Source organism: Cuculus canorus, chromosome 1 (assembly GCF_017976375.1).
Source record: "Cuculus canorus isolate bCucCan1 chromosome 1, bCucCan1.pri, whole genome shotgun sequence".
Lineage (NCBI taxonomy): Eukaryota > Metazoa > Chordata > Aves > Cuculiformes > Cuculidae > Cuculus > Cuculus canorus.
Genome location: NC_071401.1, coordinates 208,831,253 through 208,849,731, shown reverse-complemented (window position 1 = coordinate 208,849,731; position 18,479 = coordinate 208,831,253). Strand labels below are relative to the sequence as shown.

Sequence of the window (18,479 nt, the reverse complement as noted above, 5' to 3'; positions counted from 1 at the left end):
GTAGTGCCTGCCAGTGTTCCTTAGTCCCTCCAGTGCTCCCAGTGCCACCAGTCCTCCCCCCAGTGTCACCAGTACTGCCTCAAAGCACTCCCAGTGCCACCTCCCAGTACTCCTTAGTGCCACCAGTGCCCCCAGAGATGGGGTTGGGGGTGGGGGGACAGGGTTAGGCTGCCCCCAGCAGCCCCCATAACCACTCCCAGTGCTTCCCAGTTCCCCCATAACAGCTCCCAGTCCTTCCCAGTGCCCCCCAACAGCTCCCAGTCTCTCCCAGTGTCCCCCACAACAGTTCCTAGGGCTTCCCAGTGCCACCAGTTCCTCCATAACAACTCCCAGTCCTTCCCATTTTCCCCATAACAGCTCCCAGTCCCTCCCAGTGCTCCCCACTTTCTCCATAACAGCTCCCAGTGCTTCCCAGTGTCCACTCCAACAATCCCCAGTGCTCCCCAGTTCCTTCGTAACAGCTCCCAGTGCTTCCAGTTCCCCCACAACAGTTTCCAGTGACTCCCAGTGCCACCAGTTTCCTCTATAACAGCTCCCATTCCCTCCCAGTGCTTCTCAGTTCCCCACAGTCAGTCCCAGTGCTTCCCAGTTCCCCACAGCCAGTCCCAGTGCGCCCCAGTGCCACCAGCTCGCCCCGTAACAGAGCCTCGGGGCCACCCCGTTCGCTCTTTCCGCACTCAATTGCTCCTGTCTGCCCCCCCCTCGACACGATCTCGCGCTGCACTCTCAACGCGCCCTTCCCATCACCAGCCAAGAATCCCGCGTCCCATTGGCCGCCGCCGCGAGCTCTCGGAGCTGACTGGCTGAGAGGAGACACGGCGCTGATTGGCTGCGCTCGCCGGCGCTCGGCGCTGACTGGCTGTGGCAGACTGGGCTCTGATTGGATGAGAGGGCGGGGATCAATGGATAATTGACAGCTGGGAGAAGGCGCTGATTGGCCAAGAGGGCGGGAGCCGTCTCTGATTGGCCTATGGGGCGGGGTCTGGCGCTGATTGGCGGGGCGGGGCGGGGCGGGGCCTAGGCGTTGATTGACAGCGGGGGGCGGGGCCTGGTGGCGCCGGGGCGGAAGCGGCCATGGCGGCGGCCCGGGAGGGCAGCGAGGAGGGAGGCGGCGATGGGCCGGGCGGCGGCAGCGGCCTCAACCGCTTCGTGCAGCTGCCGGGGCGGCCGCGATCGGCGGGTGAGTGGGGAGGGGGCGGGAGCTGGGACCCCTGAGACGTTGCGTGGGGGGTCAGTGTCCCTGAGGGCCTGGGACAGTGGGGGTGTGGGTTCCCATGGACACGGGGTGGGGGTCACCCCCTCCTCAGGGCATTGGGGTTTGAAGTCACCGTGGAGCCAGGATAGGGGTCACCCCCTTCTCAGGACATGGGAATCTGGGATCCCCATGGACACAGGATGGGGGTCACCCTTCCCCAGGATATTTGGGGTCTGGGGTCCCCGCAGAGCCAGGATGGGGGTCTCCCTCCGGGCATGTGGGGTCTGGAGTCGCATGGAGCCAGGATGGGGGTCACCCTTCTCCAGTATATTTGGGGTCTGGGGTCCCCGTGGAGCCAGGATAGGGGTCACCCCCTTCTCAGGACATGGGAATCTGGGATCCCCATGGATACAGGATGGGGGTCACCCTTCTCCAGGATATTTGGGGTCTGGGGCCCCCATGGAGCCGGGATGAGGGTCACCCCCCAGGCATTTGAGGTCTGCAGTCACATGAAGCCAGAATGGGGGTCACCCTTCCCCAGGATATTTGGGGTCTGGCGTCCCCATGGACATGCGAGGGTGCTGTGGGAGGAGAAGCTCGACAGGAACCAGCAACGTGCACTCGCAGCCCAGAAACGCCCTGTGTCCTGGGCTGCATCTAAAGCCGTGGGACCAGCAGGGAGGGAGGGTATTCTGCCCCTCTGCTCCGCTCTGGGGAGATCCCACCTGGAGCCTGTGCCCAGTTCTGGAATCCCCAAGATAAGAAGGACCTGGAACTGTTGGAACAGGTCCAGAGGAAGCCACGGAGCTGATCCGAGGGCTGGAGCCCCTCTGCTGTGAGGACAGGCTGGGAGAGTTGGGGTTGTTGAGCCTGGAGAAGAGAAGGCTGTGGGGAGACCTTAGAGCAGCTTCCAGTACAGAAAGTGGCTCCAGGAAAGCTGGAGAAGGGCTCTTGATCAGGGAGTGCAGGGATAGGATGAAGGGGAGCTTCCTTGCCCTCCAGCCTGGCCAGGTCCCTCTGCAGACCCTTTCTGCCCTCATCCATGGATCCAGCCTGGGCAGGTCCCTCTGCAGAGCCCTCCTGTCCTCAAGGAGGTTGACACTTCTGCCCAGCTTCATGTCACCCGTGAACTCCATAAGGATGCACTCAGTCCCCTCACCCAGATTGGATGGACGTGATGTAAAATTGGTTTAACAGTTTCACCCAGCACTGAGGGCAGGAGTTTCCTGGCTGCTGCTCTTTGTACACGGAATATCCACCTTTCCTGTGAGTGCCCGTGCCATGCCAGGTGCCCGGTGGCACCGCGCGGTCAGCGGCCATGCCAAAATCTACCCTCAGTTCCTTCATTTTCTTCCCCTCTTTGAGCCAGCGCTTATCAATTTTCTGAGCCGGGATTGCTGCAATATGCAATTCTTACTGGAAACAACGCAAATCTGTCAAAACTGCCCCACGAGGAGCTGGTCTGAAGCCCTACTGTAACTTCACTGTGGACAAGAGTTGGAGCTTAAAGCAGCAGCAGATGGGGCGAAGCAAAGCTGCTCGTGCTCAGTGAAACTTCATTATTCAGCCTGGACAAGTCCTTTAGTTCACCTTTGCTGCTGGGAAGAGGCTCGGTGCCTCCTCTTATGCCTCTCATTCACCGCTGGTCTTTGTAGCAGGCTCTGAGAAGAAAACTGGGCGCATCATGGTGCGATGGTCACTGGGTGTGATGAAGTGCGTACGTGGGGCTGTAGGAGGAGGCCGGTGGTGGAGATTGTTGCGTGCTTGGGGTGAGGGGTCTTCTGGCATCTTGTTTTATCGGTTTTCTTGATTTGCTCTTTATTGTTGAGGGAACCAAAGCCAGGTTGAGGTGCAACGAGCAGAGGGTGTAAGTCATAGAATCATTACAGTTGGAAAAGACCTCTCAGCGCATCAAGTCCAACCATCAACAATAAAGCCCACTGTGTCAACTAGATCATGTCCTGAAGCACCACATCTACACGTGTTTTGAACATCTCTGGTGACTCCACCACACCCTGCACAGCCTCTGCCAGGGCTTCACCACACTTTCCATGGAGAGATTCTTCCTGATGTCCTATCTGAACCTCCCCTGGCACTACTTGAGGCCATTCCCTCTCTTCCCATCCCCTGTCCCTTGGGAGAAGAGCTCAGCACCCACCTCTCCACAACCTCCTTTCAGGCAGTTGCAGACAGCGATGAGGTCTCCCCTCAGCCTCCTCTTCTCCAGGCTAAACAGCCCCAGGGCCCTCAGCCGTCTCTCAGAACCCTTGTTCTCCAGCCCCTTCCCCAGCTCCGTTCCCTTCTCCAGACACTCCAACCCCTCAAGGTCCTTCTTGGAGCAAGGGCCCAGAACTGAGGCCAGGATTCAAGGAGCGGCCTCCCAGGGGCACAATCCCTGCCCTGCTCCTGGTGGCCAACCCATGGCTGATCCAAGCCAGGATGCTGTTTGCTTTCTTGGCCACCTGGGGCTCCGCTGGCTCATGTTCAGCCACTCTTGACCAGCATCCCCAGGGCCTTTTCCGCTGTGTGGCTTTCCAGCCGCTCTTCCCCTGTGTGCTCGAAGGGGCCGTGGTCTCACATTGATATTTACATTTAGGGGACTGTTACGTACCCTCCTCCTCCTCAAGCTGAAGCTTGGAGTTGCACAGAAAAAATTAGTTTGGAATCCTTCCTGGTTTATCCAGCTTGAAACGTTCTACACGTGTCTCGCAACCAGCTCCTTTGTTCAGGGACCTGGTCATTTTCTGTCCTTTCAGCTTCCTGGTTTGTTACGTGGTCCCGTGTCTTGTTGAGGAGAAACATCCACCCCTGTCACTGTGTGGGGCTCTTCCTCTGCATCGAATTTCAGCACATGCAGCATTACTTTTTGATCCCTTGTCAGCTGAGACTTCGGTCACTGTTGTCCAACAAGAATATTGCTTTTCAGATTTTTCTGGACTGAATCCATATTTTTGTCTCTTCCACTTGAGGTCTGAGCTTGAATTGTCCTCCCTTCTTCTTTTTCCGTCAGCTTTTAGGGAGGAGGTTGGTAGACAGAGGGCTTCCTTTTGGGAAGGGCTGCCTCTGCCACTTCATGGAACTCTAGAATCGCTTGGTTGGAAAAGACCTTGGAGTCCAACCATCCCTGTCCACTGCTGAACCATCCCTGAGCACCTCGTCTGCCGGGTTTTCAAATGCCTCCAGGGATGGGGACTCCACCACCACCCTGGGCAGCCTCTGCCAGGGCCTGAGAACCCTTTTCATGAAGATTCTTCCTGACGTCCAACCTGAACCTGCCCTGGCACAACTTGAAGCCGTTTCTTCCCATCCCATCACTGTCCCTTGGGAGAAGAGACCAGCGCCCACCTCTCCACAACCTCCTTTCAGGCAGTTGCAGACAGTGATGAGGTTTCCCCTCAGCCTCCTCTTCTCCAGGTTAAACAGCCCCAGGGCCCTCAGAACCCTTGTTCTCCAGACCCTTCCAGGAAGTTGCAGACAGTGATGAGGTCTCCCCTGAGCCTCCTCCAGGCTAAAAAGCCTGGTCCTCTCCATAACGCTTGTTCTCCAGCCCCTTACGGTTGTCAGGCTTAGCCTGTAGGATCTCAGATGGGTTCCATGCTGCTCTTCCTCCTGGTGCGAATGGGAGGTGCTTCAGCCCTCACATCATCTTTGTAGCCTCCTCTGGACCCGTTCCAACAGCTCCATCTCCTTCTTATGTTGAGGATTCCGGAACTGGACACAATCCTCCAGGTGAGGTCTCCCCAGAGAGGAGCAGAGGGGCAGAATCCCCTCCCTCCTTGCTTCCTACAGCTTTGGATGCAGCCCAGGACACGGGTGGTTTCTGCGAGCACGTGTTGCCAGCTTATATCAAGCTTCTCCTCCCCCAGCACCCCACGTCCTTCTACTCAGGGCTGCTCTCAATCACGTCATCCCTCAGCCTGGATTGAAACCATGGATTGCCCCGACCCAGGTTTAGAACCTTGCCCTTGGCCTGGTTGAACCTCACGAGGTTCTCACAGGCTCACTTCTCCAGCTTGCTTCCCTACAGATGAACACTGCTCTTGTTGGAGCACCACCATAGCTGTTCCGAGTTTGGCTCCTCTGCTGACATCTCACTGAAGCTCTTTTCACCTTCTATTTTTGCTGTAGGCCACAGGTCTCCACCAGCAAGAAGTGGCCATCGTTGTGTGGCCGATAATGCCAACCTGTATGTGTTTGGAGGCTACAATCCTGACTACGATGAGTCAGGTGGGCCAGAGAATGAAGACTACCCACTCTTCAGGGAGCTCTGGAGGTACAACTTCGCCACGGACACCTGGCATCAGATGGGCACCGAAGGCTACATGCCGAGGGAGCTGGCCTCCATGTCACGTATGTATGGAAATCCAATTCCTACGCGCCTGCTCCTCACGCTATTTTAATCGGTGCCCCTGGTGGAATGCAAAACTGGGCAAGAACTGGGAAATCTGGATCCTCTTTCTGACTCTTCTTCAGGCAGGCCTTAAGTTCGGGATGGTTTGGTGGTTCTTCTTTCCTGTTCTGCTCTGATTGAAGCAGAAGGAGAGAAAATTTCAAGTGCAAGAGGTGGTTTTGAGGTTGAGCTGGATCGTGCGAGACAGCTGCGCTTTGAGCAGCTCCGGCTCAGCACAATCAGACGTCGCGAAGCAGCCAAAAATAGTTCTCTTTGTTCACTGGCCATCGTTTAAAGCCACCTGGTTGCCATGGTTTTAGCTTGTATTCTTTCTGTTTTAAAGCGTTTCAAAGCCATAAATGTGTGGTGTGAATTGCAAGGTGTTGGAAGTGCTGCCTGCCATCTCCAGAGTGGGCAGCGGTTCCGTTTTACTGCATCTCACGGCACAAATCTCTCTGCTCTGATTCACTCCTAGTGGTGCTGCACGGCAACAACCTGCTGGTCTTCGGGGGCACTGGCATCCCCTTCGGGGAGAGCAACGGCAACGACGTCCACGTCTGCAACGTCAAGTACAAACGATGGGCTCTGCTCAGCTGCCGAGGAAAGAAACCCAATCGGATCTATGGGCAGGTAGGACGGGCAGCCCTCGCCGGGGCGCTGCGGGGTCCCAGGGCACAGAGATTTCTGCTGGCCACCAGGCTCGGTTTCTGTGTGTGTGCTGAAGGATTTTCACCAGACAGGGGATAACTCTAGGTTTGCTTTATTCACAGCTCAGAGCTGGGCCATCGCCTCAATGAGTGGCAAAGGCCCACACAAAATCATCCAATGTTTATACACTTTACACAATAGGTATTTACTTCAAAAAGTTCTCGTTCTTCCCATATTTTCCTAGTTATTTATTCTTCATTAACTCCGAAGTCCTCTAAAGTCCACCTTGATCATTCATCTCTGCTGTCTCATTGTGGTTCTCCCTCAGAAGTGATGCTTCAACAGGTCACGTTCCTCCTCCGGTCATTAAAGTCACCCGTCTTCTCTCTTGAGACACATATTGCCTTTTACAAAGACCTGGGTTGACAGGACGAGGGGCAATGGCTTTAAATTAGAAGGGGGAAGACTTAGACTGGACACTAGGAGGAAATTCTTCATGATGAGAGTGGGGAGGCCCTGGCCCAGGTTGCCCAGAGAAGCCGTGGCTGCCCCATCCCTGGAGGTGTTCAAGGCCGAGTTGGACAGGGCTTGGAGCCCCTGATCCAGTGGGAGATGTCCCTGCCCATGGCAGGGTGTGGGACTGGATGAGCTTGGAGGTCCCTTCCAGCCCAAACCATTCCGTGATTCTACGATTCTCCTGTGGTGGAAAAAGCTGTTTTCTCCTGCTGGTGTTTGGGGCAGGCGGTGTGTGGTACTTATGGGTCACTGGCAAAGAAGCTCCGTGCCATCGGCCTAGCGTGTCATCAGCAGTAAGAGTGCGTGGGAGGAGGGATGCTGTGGGGGAGCCTGCGACCGTGGGGCTGTTGGAGACCATGGGAGGGAGGGAGCAGCTTTAAAACTCTGCCGCAGTCTCCGCTGGTGTGCCTCGGTGGGGTGTGGAAGAGCAGTAGCTGCTGGGAAGTTTCATCTTGGAGGCTCTATTTTTGGTTTGGTTCTGCTGCTCAGTGTTCACCCAGTGTTTGGTCTATGGTTTTGGTCACACGTTGTGTCCCCAGGGCTCAGTGCTGGGTCCAGTCCTTTTCCATGGCTTTATCAGTGACCTGGATGAAGGGATTGAATGGACCCTTAGTGAGTTCATGGATGACACAAAGCTGGGTGGAAGGGTTGATCTGCTGGAGGGCAGGAAGTCTCTGCAGAGGGACCCGGCCGGGCTGGATCCATGGATGGAGGGCAGGGAAGCTCTGCAGAGGGATCTGGCCAGGCTGGATCCATGAATGGAGGGCAGGGAAGCTCTGCAGAGGGATCTGGCCAGGCTGGATCCATGAATGGAGGGCAGGGAAGCTCTGCAGAGGGATCTGGCCAGGCTGGATCCATGAATGGAGGGCAGTAAAGCTCTGCAGAGGGATCTGGCCAGGCTGGATCCATGGATGGAGGGCAGGAAGGCTCTGCAGAGGGATCTGGCCAGGCTGGATCCATGGATGGAGGGCAGGAAGGCTCTGCAGAGGGATCTGGCCAGGCTGGATCCATGGATGGAGGGCAGGAAGGATCTGCAGAGGGATCTGGCCAGGCTGGATCCATGGATGGAGGGCAGGAAGGGTCTGCAGAGGGATCTGGCCAGGCTGGATCCATGGATGGAGGGCAGGAAGGCTCTGCAGAGGGATCTGGCCAGGCTGGATCCATGGATGGAGGCAGGAAGGCTCTGCAGAGGGATCTGGCCAGGCTGGATCCATGGATGGAGGGCAGGAAGGCTCTGCAGAGGGATCTGGAGAAGCTGGATCCATGGATGGAGGGCAGGAAGGCTCTGCAGAGGGATCTGGAGAAGCTGGATCCATGGATGGAGGGCAGGAAGGCTCTGCAGAGGGATCTGGCCAGGCCGGATCCATGGATGGAGGGCAGGAAGGCTCTGCAGAGGGATCTGGCCAGGCTGGATCCATGGATGGAGGGCAGGAAGGCTCTGCAGAGGGATCTGGCCAGGCTGGATCCATGGATGGAGGGCAGGAAGGCTCTGCAGAGGGATCTGGCCAGGCTGGATCCATGAATGGAGGGCAGGGAAGCTCTGCAGAGGGATCTGGCCAGGCTGGATCCATGGGCTGAGACCAACAGGATGAGTTTCAATAAGGCAAAGTACTAGATCCTGTTCAGGTCCTCCCAGGTCCAGCTGGCTCATGTTCAGCCACTATTGACCAACACCCCAGGTCCTTCTCCTCCAGGCAGCTTTCCAGCTGTTCTTCCCCAAGCCTGGAGCTGCTCCGGGTTGTTGTGTCCCAAGAGCAGGACCTGGCACTTGCTAAACCTCATCCCGTTGGCCTCAGCCCATGGATCCAGGCTGGCCCGATCCCTTTGAAGAGCCTCCTTACCCTCCAGCAGATTAACCCTTCCTCCCAGCTTAGTGTCACCTGCAAACCTGCTGAGGGTCTGTTCAATGCCTTCATCCAGGTCATTGATAAAGATATTGAACAGGACCAGACCCAGCACCAAGCTCCGAGGACACCACTTGTGCCCGCTTTGCTTTGGGAGAGCAGGAATTCCCTCTTTCCCAAATGCTGATGTCACATGTCCTTTATAACTGGTTTCTCTCTGTCACCTGTCAGGCCATGGCCATCATCAATGGCTGTCTGTACGTGTTTGGAGGAACAACCGGTTACGTTTACAGCACCGACCTACATAAGCTGGACCTCAACACCAGAGAGTGGATCCAGCTGAAGCCAAACAACATGTCCTGTGACATGCCGGAGGAGAGGTGAGCAGTGGGGCGGCCTCAGAGCGTCCACACCGCCTTTACTGGGCCTGAAAGGCTGAGAGAGCACGGACAGGGCTATCGGAGCAGGGCTTGGAGCGGTGAACCTCGCACAGCTGGAGCTCCGGGAGGCTGGCGAGCAGGGAGATGTGGAGATGGGAGTGGATGTGGGGATGGGAGTGGATGTGGGGATGGGGGTGCAGAGACAGGACAAGGGGGGCGGTTTTGAGCTGCAGGAGGGGAGATCGAGATGAGATCTTAGGGAGAAATGTTTTACTGTGAGGGTGGGGAGGCCCTGGCCCAGGTTGCCCAGAGAAGCTGTGCCTGCTCCATCGCTGGAGGGGTTCAGGGTTAGGTTGGATGGGGCTTGAGGCCCTGATCCAGTGGGAAGTGTCCCTGCCCATGGCAGGGGTGGGTACTGCATAGGCTCGGAGGTCCCTTCTGACCCAGACTATTCCCTGGTTCTGTGAAGCCTCTCAGGACACTGCTCTGGGCTGTGTGGTGCCGGGATAGTACTGGGGACCTGGGACCACCAAGGTAGGTCACTCCTAAGGAGGGGAAGAGCCTGGTGGGTCCCCATGTCCTGTTTGAGGCATAGAGGAAGGAGGGCTGGGACATTAATCCGTGACAGTCTTAGTGAGAGAAGGGGTCAGAGTATGGATGGCCATCATGGTGCTCCATGAACCATCGTTCTTAAGGCTGGTTATGATCTGCTCTCAGAAAATGCCTTTCAGGCTTCTGGGATGTTGCTTAGATTGTTTGTGAAATCTTCCACAGCTTCTGAAAGTTCCCAGCCTGAGAGGCTGACACAGCACAGCCAGGTTTGGGAGCCCTGCCTGAACCACTTCTATAGGATAGCGTTTTCCAGCAAGCTTTGTTGTTGCTCACTTGCACCAACTCCTTGTGCTGCTTAAATGTCCTTCTTCGCCCTTTCAGGTACAGGCATGAGATCGCACACGATGGTCAACGGATTTATATCCTGGGAGGTGGAACTTCCTGGACAGCATATTCCTTAGATAAGGTAAGGTGAACGGGAACCTGGAGCGCTTGCCTGGACAGGAGGTGTTCCACAGGGAAGCGTAACCAGCACAGGCATTTCAGTTGGCTTTGTCTGAAGAGCTTGGTGAAAGCAGCATGACCAGGAGCAGGTTCTCCTACTTCTGTAAGCATCGGGGTTGTCACAAACGTGTCCTATTGCCTTACAACTGATAAATCCAGTGGAATCATAGAATCATGGAATCACTTGGTTGGAAAAGACTTTTGAGATCATCGAGTCCAACTGTCCCTGTCCACAACAGAACCATCTCTGAGCATCTTGTCTGCCCGGCTTTTACACCCCTCCAAGGATAGGGACTCTACCACCACCCTGGGCAGCCTCTGCCAGGGACTGAGAGCCCTTTCCATGAAGAGATTCTTCCTGATGTCCAATCTGAACCTCCCCTGGCACAACTTGAGGCCGTTTCCTCTCGTTCCATCCCCTGTCACTTGGGAGAAGAGCTCAGCACCCACCTCTCCACAACCTCCTTTCAGGCAGTTGCAGACGGTGATGAGGTCCTCCCTCAGCCTCCTCCAGCCTCAACAGCCCCAGGGCCCTCAGCCACCTCTCAGAACCCTTGTTCTCCAGACCCTTAGAATCATAGAATCACCAGGTTGGAAAGGACCCACTGGATCATCGAGTCCAACCATTCCTAACACTCCCTTAAACCATGTCCCTCAGCACTTCATCAACCCATTCCTTAAACACCTCCAGGGAAGGCGACTCGACCCCCTCCCTGGGCAGCTGTTCCAGTGCCCCATGACTCTTTCTGTGAAGAATTTTTTATCTGATATCCATCCTGAATCTCCCCTGGCGGAGCTTCAGGCCATTCCCCCTTGTCTTGTCCTCAGTCACTTGGGAGAAGAGGCCAGCTCCCTCCTCTCCTCAACCTCCTTTCAGGTAGTTGTAGAGAGTTCTGGCCCTCAGAGGGCCCAGAACTGAGGCCAGGAGTCCAGGGGCACAATCCCTGCCCTGCTTCTGCTGTTTCTGGTACAGGCCAGGATGCATTGGCCTTCTTGGCCACCTGGGCCACTGCTGGCTGATGTTCAGCCGCTGTTGACCAACACCCCCAGGTCCTTCTCCTCCAGGCAGCTTTCCAGCTGCTCCTTCCCAAGCCTGGAGCTGCTCAGGGTTGTTGTGACCAAGGTGCAGGACTCGGCTTTGGCCTTGTTCAACCTCATCCTGTTGGCCTCAGCCCATGGATCCAGCCTGGCCAGGTCCCTCTGCAGATCCTGTCTACGCTCAGGTAGATCAACACTCCCACCCAACTCAGTGACATCTGCAAACTGACTGAGGGAGCACTCGATTCCCTGTCGTCGATAAAGCCATTGAACAGAACTGGCCCCAGTACGGAGCCCTGGGGACACTGGTTATGACTGGCCATCAGCTGGGCAGAGCTCTGCTCGCCACACCCCATCCCACCTGTGTTTTACCTGGTGAAGCCTGTGAGCCGCCAGCCCCTCCAGGAGAACGCTGCGGGAGAGACCGTGTCCTCTCTGTTAACGTCTGCTTTCATTTCCTCTTGTGGTAATTCCTTATCCCGTTCAGTCTGGGGAGGGAAGAGTGCACTCATCTCAGAGGCTGCAGTGATAAACGAGGAGACTTTAAACAGTGCTCTGCTTCCAAAACATATTGAGATCCAGCAGTTAACGTGACTTTTTCTCTGTCCCATTCTCTGCACTTCTTTTCTCGTTTGGTGAAACGGGTATTTCTGAGTACTTTGGAGAGCTGGAGGGTTTGGGTTTCACTTTGCCCAGTTTCTCCTTTTTCTTCAGCTGTGGGGCTCGAGCAGCAAAGCCTGAGGTGAGAGTTTGCTAAGCTGGTACTCTTCGAAGGCTGGATGGGGCTTGGAGCCCTCTGATCCAGCGGGACGTATCCCTGCCCATGGCAGAGAGTGGGACTGGCTGGGCTTTGAGGTCCCTTCCGACCCATTCCATGATTGTATGCTTTCACACCTGCGTGTCACTGCCTGCCGTTAGCTTGTTGGGTTTTTTTCCACTTCATTAAAATCATTATTTCAAGTCTCTCCCTGGGTCAGGGCCTGTCACTGTGTCCCTATGGCACTGTGAGAGCTGGGAGGAACTCATGGCTTTTCTTTGTCCCTTCAGATCCACGCGTACAACCTTGAAACCAACACCTGGGAGGAAATTGCCACGAAGCCTCATGAAAAAGTTGGTGAGTCTGGAATTTCATCTCTCGTCCCCTGTAAATCAGAGTGCGGCCAACGGGCTTGGAGGGGCGGTTTCCTGGAAGGCTTTTTCATCACCTTTTTGTTGTACAGGATGTGACTTTGAGGTCCTGCTTGTTTAGAGCTCCAGAAGGGAGGATGAACCCACCTGAGACATTTCTAGCAGTCTGGCTTTTCTCCCTCCCTGATGGGGAAAGGTGGTAGGGACTGGTTCTCCTCCCAGAAGAAGACACACATCATCTCTGCCCCCTGTGAGCGACCGCGTGCCGACCTGAGTAGCAGCAAGTGTTTCCCTGAAACCTCGTAGGGCCTTTGGCTGCTGCAGAGCAGAGGGGAGAGCCAGAGTGGGGTGGGGATGAGATCCCAGCACATTTCTTCCTTCTCTGGAGCGCAAGCAGGAGTCGGACCCTCTGGAAGAGCCGCTTGCTAGATTGGAGATGTCACCCCTGTGGTTGTAGGAAAGCAGAACCCCCCACGTGCTGCCTCTCCAGGGTGATGCCTTCAGATACAATCACTGCTTGCCCATGCCCTTTAAAGCAACCTTTGTTGACTCTTTTTCTATTCTCTCAGGCTTCCCAGCAGCCAGAAGGTGCCACAGCTGCGTTCAGATCAAAAATGGTAAGATCAGCCTCTTGAAACTTGGCGTTTCTCAGGCCACCTGGCAGTGACGAGCCCGTCCTTCTAGCCTGCGCTGCCAGCCTCCAGCAAGCGCTTGAGGGAACTGGATGTGTCTCTTGTGGATAAGAGCCTCTTCGCGTGTGTCCAGAAAGGGCAGGAGAAAAAGGGTTATGAGAGGCGGCTGAGGGACCTGGGATGTTAAAAAGATGAGTTGATTAGGGGGTGATCTGATTCATTAGCAAACAGGGATGTTTGGATTTTATGATCTCGAAGGTCTTTCCCAACTAAGCGATTCTGTGATTGTGGAAGAGGATTTCTTTCTCATTAAAAGGCCTTAAGCTGCCCAGCTGGCACCACTCTTCTTAGAATCATAGGATGGTTTGGGTTGGAAGGGACCTTAAAGCCCATCCCGTCCAACCCTCCTGCAGTGAGCAGGGACATCTTCAAGTCTATCAGGTTGCTCTGAGCCCCATCCAATGTAGTTGACTATTTCCAGGGATGAGGTGTCTACAGCCTCTCTGGGCAACGTGGGCCAGGGCCTCCCCACCCTCAGCGTAAGAGATTTCCTCCTAGTATCCAGTCTAAACCTCACCTCTTTTCGCTTAAAACCATTACCCCTTGTCCTATTGCTACAGGCCCTGCTAAAAATCTTTTCCTCATCTTTCATATCAGCCCGAGTTCTTTAGAGACAAGACTTCAGGGATTTCTTGGATAGCACATCCTTTCCATGGTGTTGTCCATCTGAGGTGGATGATGAGGCCGTAGCAGAGTTAGCACCTGGATCTTCCATTCTCTACTAAAGTGAGGGTGTTTTGTAGGTTAAGATCTCCATGGAGCTTAGCAGAATCATAGAGTAGTATCGTAGACTGCTGAGGTTGGAAGGGACCTTGAAGATCACCCAATTCCACCCCAGGAGCAGGGACACCTCCCATGGGATCAAGGGCTCCAAGCCCCATCCAACCTGGCCTTGAACACCTCCAGGGATGGGGCAGCCAGGACATCCCTTGGCAACCTGGGCCAGGACCTCCCCACCCTCATCATGAAGAATTTCTTCTTAATGTTCAGTCTAAATCTTCTAGTTTAAAGCCATTCCCCCTCGTCCTGTCACTCCAGACCCTTGGAAGAAGCCCCTCCCCAGCTTTCCTGGAGCCCCTTTCCATACTGGAAACTGCTCTAAGGTCTCCCCGCAGCCTTCTCTTCTCCAGGCTGGACAACCCCAACTCTCCCAGCCTGTCCTCACAGAAGAGGAGCTCCAGCCCTCACATTACCTCCGTGGCCCTCCTCTGGTGGGAGGTGTCCCTGCCCGTAGGGTGGAATTGGTGATGTTTAAAGGTGCCTTCCAGCCCAGACCATTCCATGATTCAGTAAGCGGGCTCTGTGCTGGTGATTGCTGGGCTGGAACTGATCTGGGAGGTTCTGAGAGCTTGTGGTGAGGCAAGTGTGAGTCCTAAAACTGTTCTGCCAAGGTATTCCTTTACTCCAGTCTCCGCCATGTTCTCCGATTGCTGAATTGAAGGGTGGCTGGGACTGGAAGCACCGTGGGTTTCCTCTCTTACAGACGTATTTGTTTGCGGTGGCTATAATGGAGAAGTGATTCTGGGAGACGTTTGGAAGCTGAACCTGCAGACATTCCAGTGGGTCAAGCTCCCTGCCGCCATGCCGGAACCCGTGTACTTCCACTGCGCCGCTGTCACACCGGTAAGTGACTCGATCCTTTCCTTCACAGCTGAACGTCAAGGTGTTCCTCCTGGCGCTCTGACGCTCGGGTGGGCTGCAAGTAGAGCTGAGCTGATGTTCCCGAGGAGGTGACCACTGCTGCGATGTCTTTAAGGAGGCTGAGGGCTTGTGTGAGGTCACTGCGTCAACACCTCGTACTCCTGCAGCTGGTTAGAGCGGGTGGCACTTGGAATATTTTGCTTTTTAAAAGCAATGATGCAGGATTTTAGCTTTTAAACTGCATCTAGGGGGTAATTCTGTGGGCGGACAGCAAAAACCCACAAATATTCCGCCAAATAAACTGGATTTGGCCTATTGACAGCAGCCAGGGCTGAACAATCAGGAGAGGAGCAGCCTTCTTTGGAAAGAGCTGCCGCTGGAATCCTGGAGTGGTTTGGGTTGGAAGTGACCTCAAAGCCCACCCAGTCCCACCCCTTGCCATGGGCATGGACACCTCCCTCTGGATCAGGGGCTCCAAGCCCCATCCAACCTGGCCTTGAACACCTCCAGGGATGGGGCAGCCACGGTTTCTCTGGGCAACCTGGGCCAGGGCCTCCCCACCCTCAGCGCAAACAATTTCCTCCTATTGTCCAGTCTAAATCTCCCCCTTCCAATTTAAAGCCATTCCCCCTCGTCCTGTCACTCCAGGCTCTGGGGAGAAGCCTCTCCTCAGCTTTCTGGGAACCCCTTTCCATACTGGAAGCTGCTCTAAGGTCTCCCCACAGCCTTCTCGTCTCCAGGCTGGACAACCCCAGCTCTCCCAGCCTGTCCTCACAGCAGAGAGGCTCCAGCCCTCGCATCATCTCCGTGGCCTCCTCTGGACCCATTCCAGCAGTTCCAGGTCCCTCTTCTGCTGGGGATTCCAGAAGTGGACACGAAAAGTTCAGGTTGGAGATGGGATGGTTTGGTTGTAAGAGCCCATGTCACCAAGTTTGGAGACGGTTGGCGTGCAGTTTTTCTGGGAAGCTGCAGGCCTGACAAAGGTGAGGTTTCCCTCGGTGACTGCAGCAAGAAGTGAAGCCCTTCGCAGCAGAGGCCAGTAGCTGGGCTCTTCCTGCCTCTCCGTGCTCCTGTGATTCCTGGCGCGCCTCCTGTGCGAGGGTTGGGCTCGTTCAGCCTGGCTTCTGCTGAGGGAGCTCAGCGTGGCTTTGTGTGGTGGGGGGTAGTTAGAAAACACACATTCCTTTCAGCTGAAAACCAAGGAGGGTTCTGGATGAATTTATTAACGCTTTGCCCCACTCCCAGAATGGATTTCTTGGGGCAGAATTCACCTAAAATAGGGAGCAGAGGACTCTAAACTGGTGGATACAGGTTTGAGGGTCCTTTAGATGCGCCGTTTCCTCCCCTTGGCCGTGAGAGGATGCTGGGGTGACGGGCTCAGGTGGTGACACCGCTGTCACCGGCATGTCAAAGTGTGCGAGATGAACCTCGCTCTGTGATCATCCAGCTGGGAATCTGAAGAGCCAAAGCCTGTTTTTCCTCACGGCTCAGCACCTTCTGCTGTGCCAGCTTGGTCTGCTCCCCGTGTAACCCCTCCTCTCCGCCTTTTCCCATCCAGGCTGGCTGCATGTACGTTCATGGAGGGGTGGTCAACATCCACGAGAACAAACGGACTGGCTCGCTCTTTAAAATGTGGCTGGTGGTGCCCAGCCTGCTGGAACTGTCCTGGGAGAAGCTCCTCGAGTATTTCCCTCACCTCGCAACTCTCTCCCGCTCTCAGCTCTTGCACCTCGGACTGACGCAGGGACTCGTCGAGCGACTAAAATGAGGCCCCTGCATGCTTCCATCCGGGACACAGTACGTTCCAGGAGCCCTCTCCCACCCCCTATTTATGGATACCGTGGATGGTCTCGTTAAGAAGATGGAGGAACCCGCTCAACGCCTTACTCTGCAAATGCATCGATGCCTTTCTAGGAATTTTTACTTTAAGTTGTTGAAAAATTGACTTTTAATTTATCTCTAAATTACACCGTTACTCAGAAACGCTCTCTGGGATGAATCCGTAACATCCAAGCCAGCCCACCCTCATCAGCGCTTGCTTGTGGCTTCATGGAGGAAGCAGCGGGAGCTCTGTGAGCACCTGAGCCCGTGTTTACACACGGCACATCTGGCTCAAGGCTCACAGTGAGGCCTGTTCTGCTTGGGGTGGCGCTTCCTCCCGCTAACGCACAGCCGAACTCTCCCGCTGTCCAAGTGAGAGCTCCTCCCGCTCGAAGGCTTTGCATGCGTTTCACGGGCATGTTCCCACCTTGCGCTGAGCTTCGGAAGACGGCTGGAACGTCACGTGGGGTGGTGAGCAAAGCTTTGCCTCTGCCACTGCTCTTGGTTTGAAACGCCCTGCGGCCGCGTTCCTCACCTTTTCATATTGAAAGGCTCACTTGGAAGACCGGTGACAAGTTGCCACTCAATGGACTACTGTGTAGTTTGCTCCGGGTGGTGACTGGGGAGGGAAAAAGCTTTTGCTGAGGCTTTTTAACCCCTTCTGCTCACGTCCACTGCAAAAAAAACCCCACGTCACCCTGTAGATTTCAGAGCTGTCATCTTCAAATCCGCAGTGTTTTCTGTCGCGTCCTGTGAGCCACCCATGCCAGCGCAGTCCTGGTCGCCATCAGCTGACTCCAACGTGTACCTTTAAGCTTTGTGCTCTTCTCCCTGTCACACGTTGGCCTTTTTCCAGTTGGCTTCACCTCCCTCGGCGTAGGGGGATGGTTTTAGTGCGGGTCCTCGGGAGCTCCACGAGTGGCTCCTCTGCTGCAAGATGTGCAGCTCCCAGGTGGGAACCTCGGCTGCGCGGGGTGGCCTTCGCAGCCCCCAGCTCTCTGTGTTTGAGCTGGTTTCCCGCTTGGAGCCGGCAGGGCACAAAGCCTTCACTCCTGGAGAGTGCTGGCATCCCATTTCCAGCCCTTCCAAGCCTCCCTGGCTGCTCCCTGCAGCCTCTCCCGGCTCAGGCTGACCCCAGAGCCTACTGGCAGCAGTGACCTGGTGAAGGGCCGCCTGCTCTCTGCCCCTGGCTTGCCTGCCCTCGTCTGAGGGACCACACTGGGCCTTTTCTCCAGCTCCTTCTGGCCCGAACTCAGTGGCTCTCGCTCTTCCTGAATGTCCGCACTTAATCTTTGCCTTCTGGCCTCCAGTTCTCTGGGACCTTTGTACTGGAGCAGCCTGGTCGTACATGTGCTGGTTCTTCCCATTTTCTTGTCATCACCAAGGAAATATTAAAACCATCTGAGCCTGGAGCTCCTGTCCAGCAGATTCCTTAAGCTCTTACGTCTTCCTTGCTCTCCAGCCTTTAGGGGGTAGCCAGGAGCTTCCGCCCTGTGATGTGATTACAGGGGAGGAGGTGGTGGGTCTTGAGCTGGGGCACATGCGGCCTCAGCCCAGCTCTGTACCCACATGTGTAACACTGTCACTTCATCTTAGCTTTGAACCTTGGTGAGGAACGTGTTCAGCTACCCTGGCAGGAGAATCCAGTCCTTGATGGCCCTGCACGTGCCGATGGGACACCCAGACACAAGATGCAAACCCAGAACCTGCCCATGCCCTCCACCGCTGCCCTGGAGCTGGTTTCACCCCTCCGACACGGCTGCGCTGCAGCCCCAGAGCACCACAGGACACCTTTATCCATGACCTGGACAAGGGGGTTGAGGGCACCACTAGCAAGCTTGAGGACAACACTAAACTGGGCAGAAGGGTCCATCTGCTGGAGGGCAGGGAGGGTCTGCAGAGGGACCTGGCCAGGTTGCATCCATGGATGGAGGCAGGAAGGGTCTGCAGAGGGATCTGGCCAGGCTGGATCCGTGGATGGAGGCAGGAAGGGTCTGCAGAGGGATCTGGCCAGGCTGCATCCATGGATGGAGGCAGGAAGGCTCTGCAGAGGGATCTGGCCAGGCTGGATCCATGGATGGAGGCAGGAAGGCTCTGCAGAGGGATCTGGCCAGGCTGGATCCATGGATG

The 18,479-nt window shown here is 55.7% G+C and overlaps 1 protein-coding gene across 1 annotated transcript; it reads left to right on the top strand.

Moving 5' to 3' along the window:
* The first annotated feature begins 1,043 nt into the window (after positions 1-1,043).
* Positions 1,044-17,076, top strand: KLHDC10 (kelch domain containing 10). The gene is made up of 9 exons (XM_054057917.1): positions 1,044-1,180; positions 5,324-5,545; positions 6,061-6,215; positions 8,825-8,973; positions 9,907-9,991; positions 12,115-12,181; positions 12,765-12,812; positions 14,371-14,510; positions 16,087-17,076. The coding sequence occupies exons 1-9, from the start codon at positions 1,075-1,077 to the stop codon at positions 16,294-16,296; spliced, it is 1,182 nt and encodes a 393-aa protein (XP_053913892.1). The 5' UTR covers positions 1,044-1,074; the 3' UTR covers positions 16,297-17,076.
* Positions 17,077-18,479: the final 1,403 nt, after the last annotated feature.

Excerpts from the sequence above, each read along its gene's own strand:
- KLHDC10 (XM_054057917.1), top strand. The coding sequence starts at position 1,075 with ATGGCGGCGGCCCGGGAGGGCAGCGAGGAGGGAGGCGGCGATGGGCCG. Across the intron at positions 5,546-6,060 it reads GGAGCTGGCCTCCATGTCAC|TGGTGCTGCACGGCAACAAC; the intron begins GTATGTATGGAA and ends ATTCACTCCTAG. Across the intron at positions 12,813-14,370 it reads CTGCGTTCAGATCAAAAATG|ACGTATTTGTTTGCGGTGGC; the intron begins GTAAGATCAGCC and ends CCTCTCTTACAG.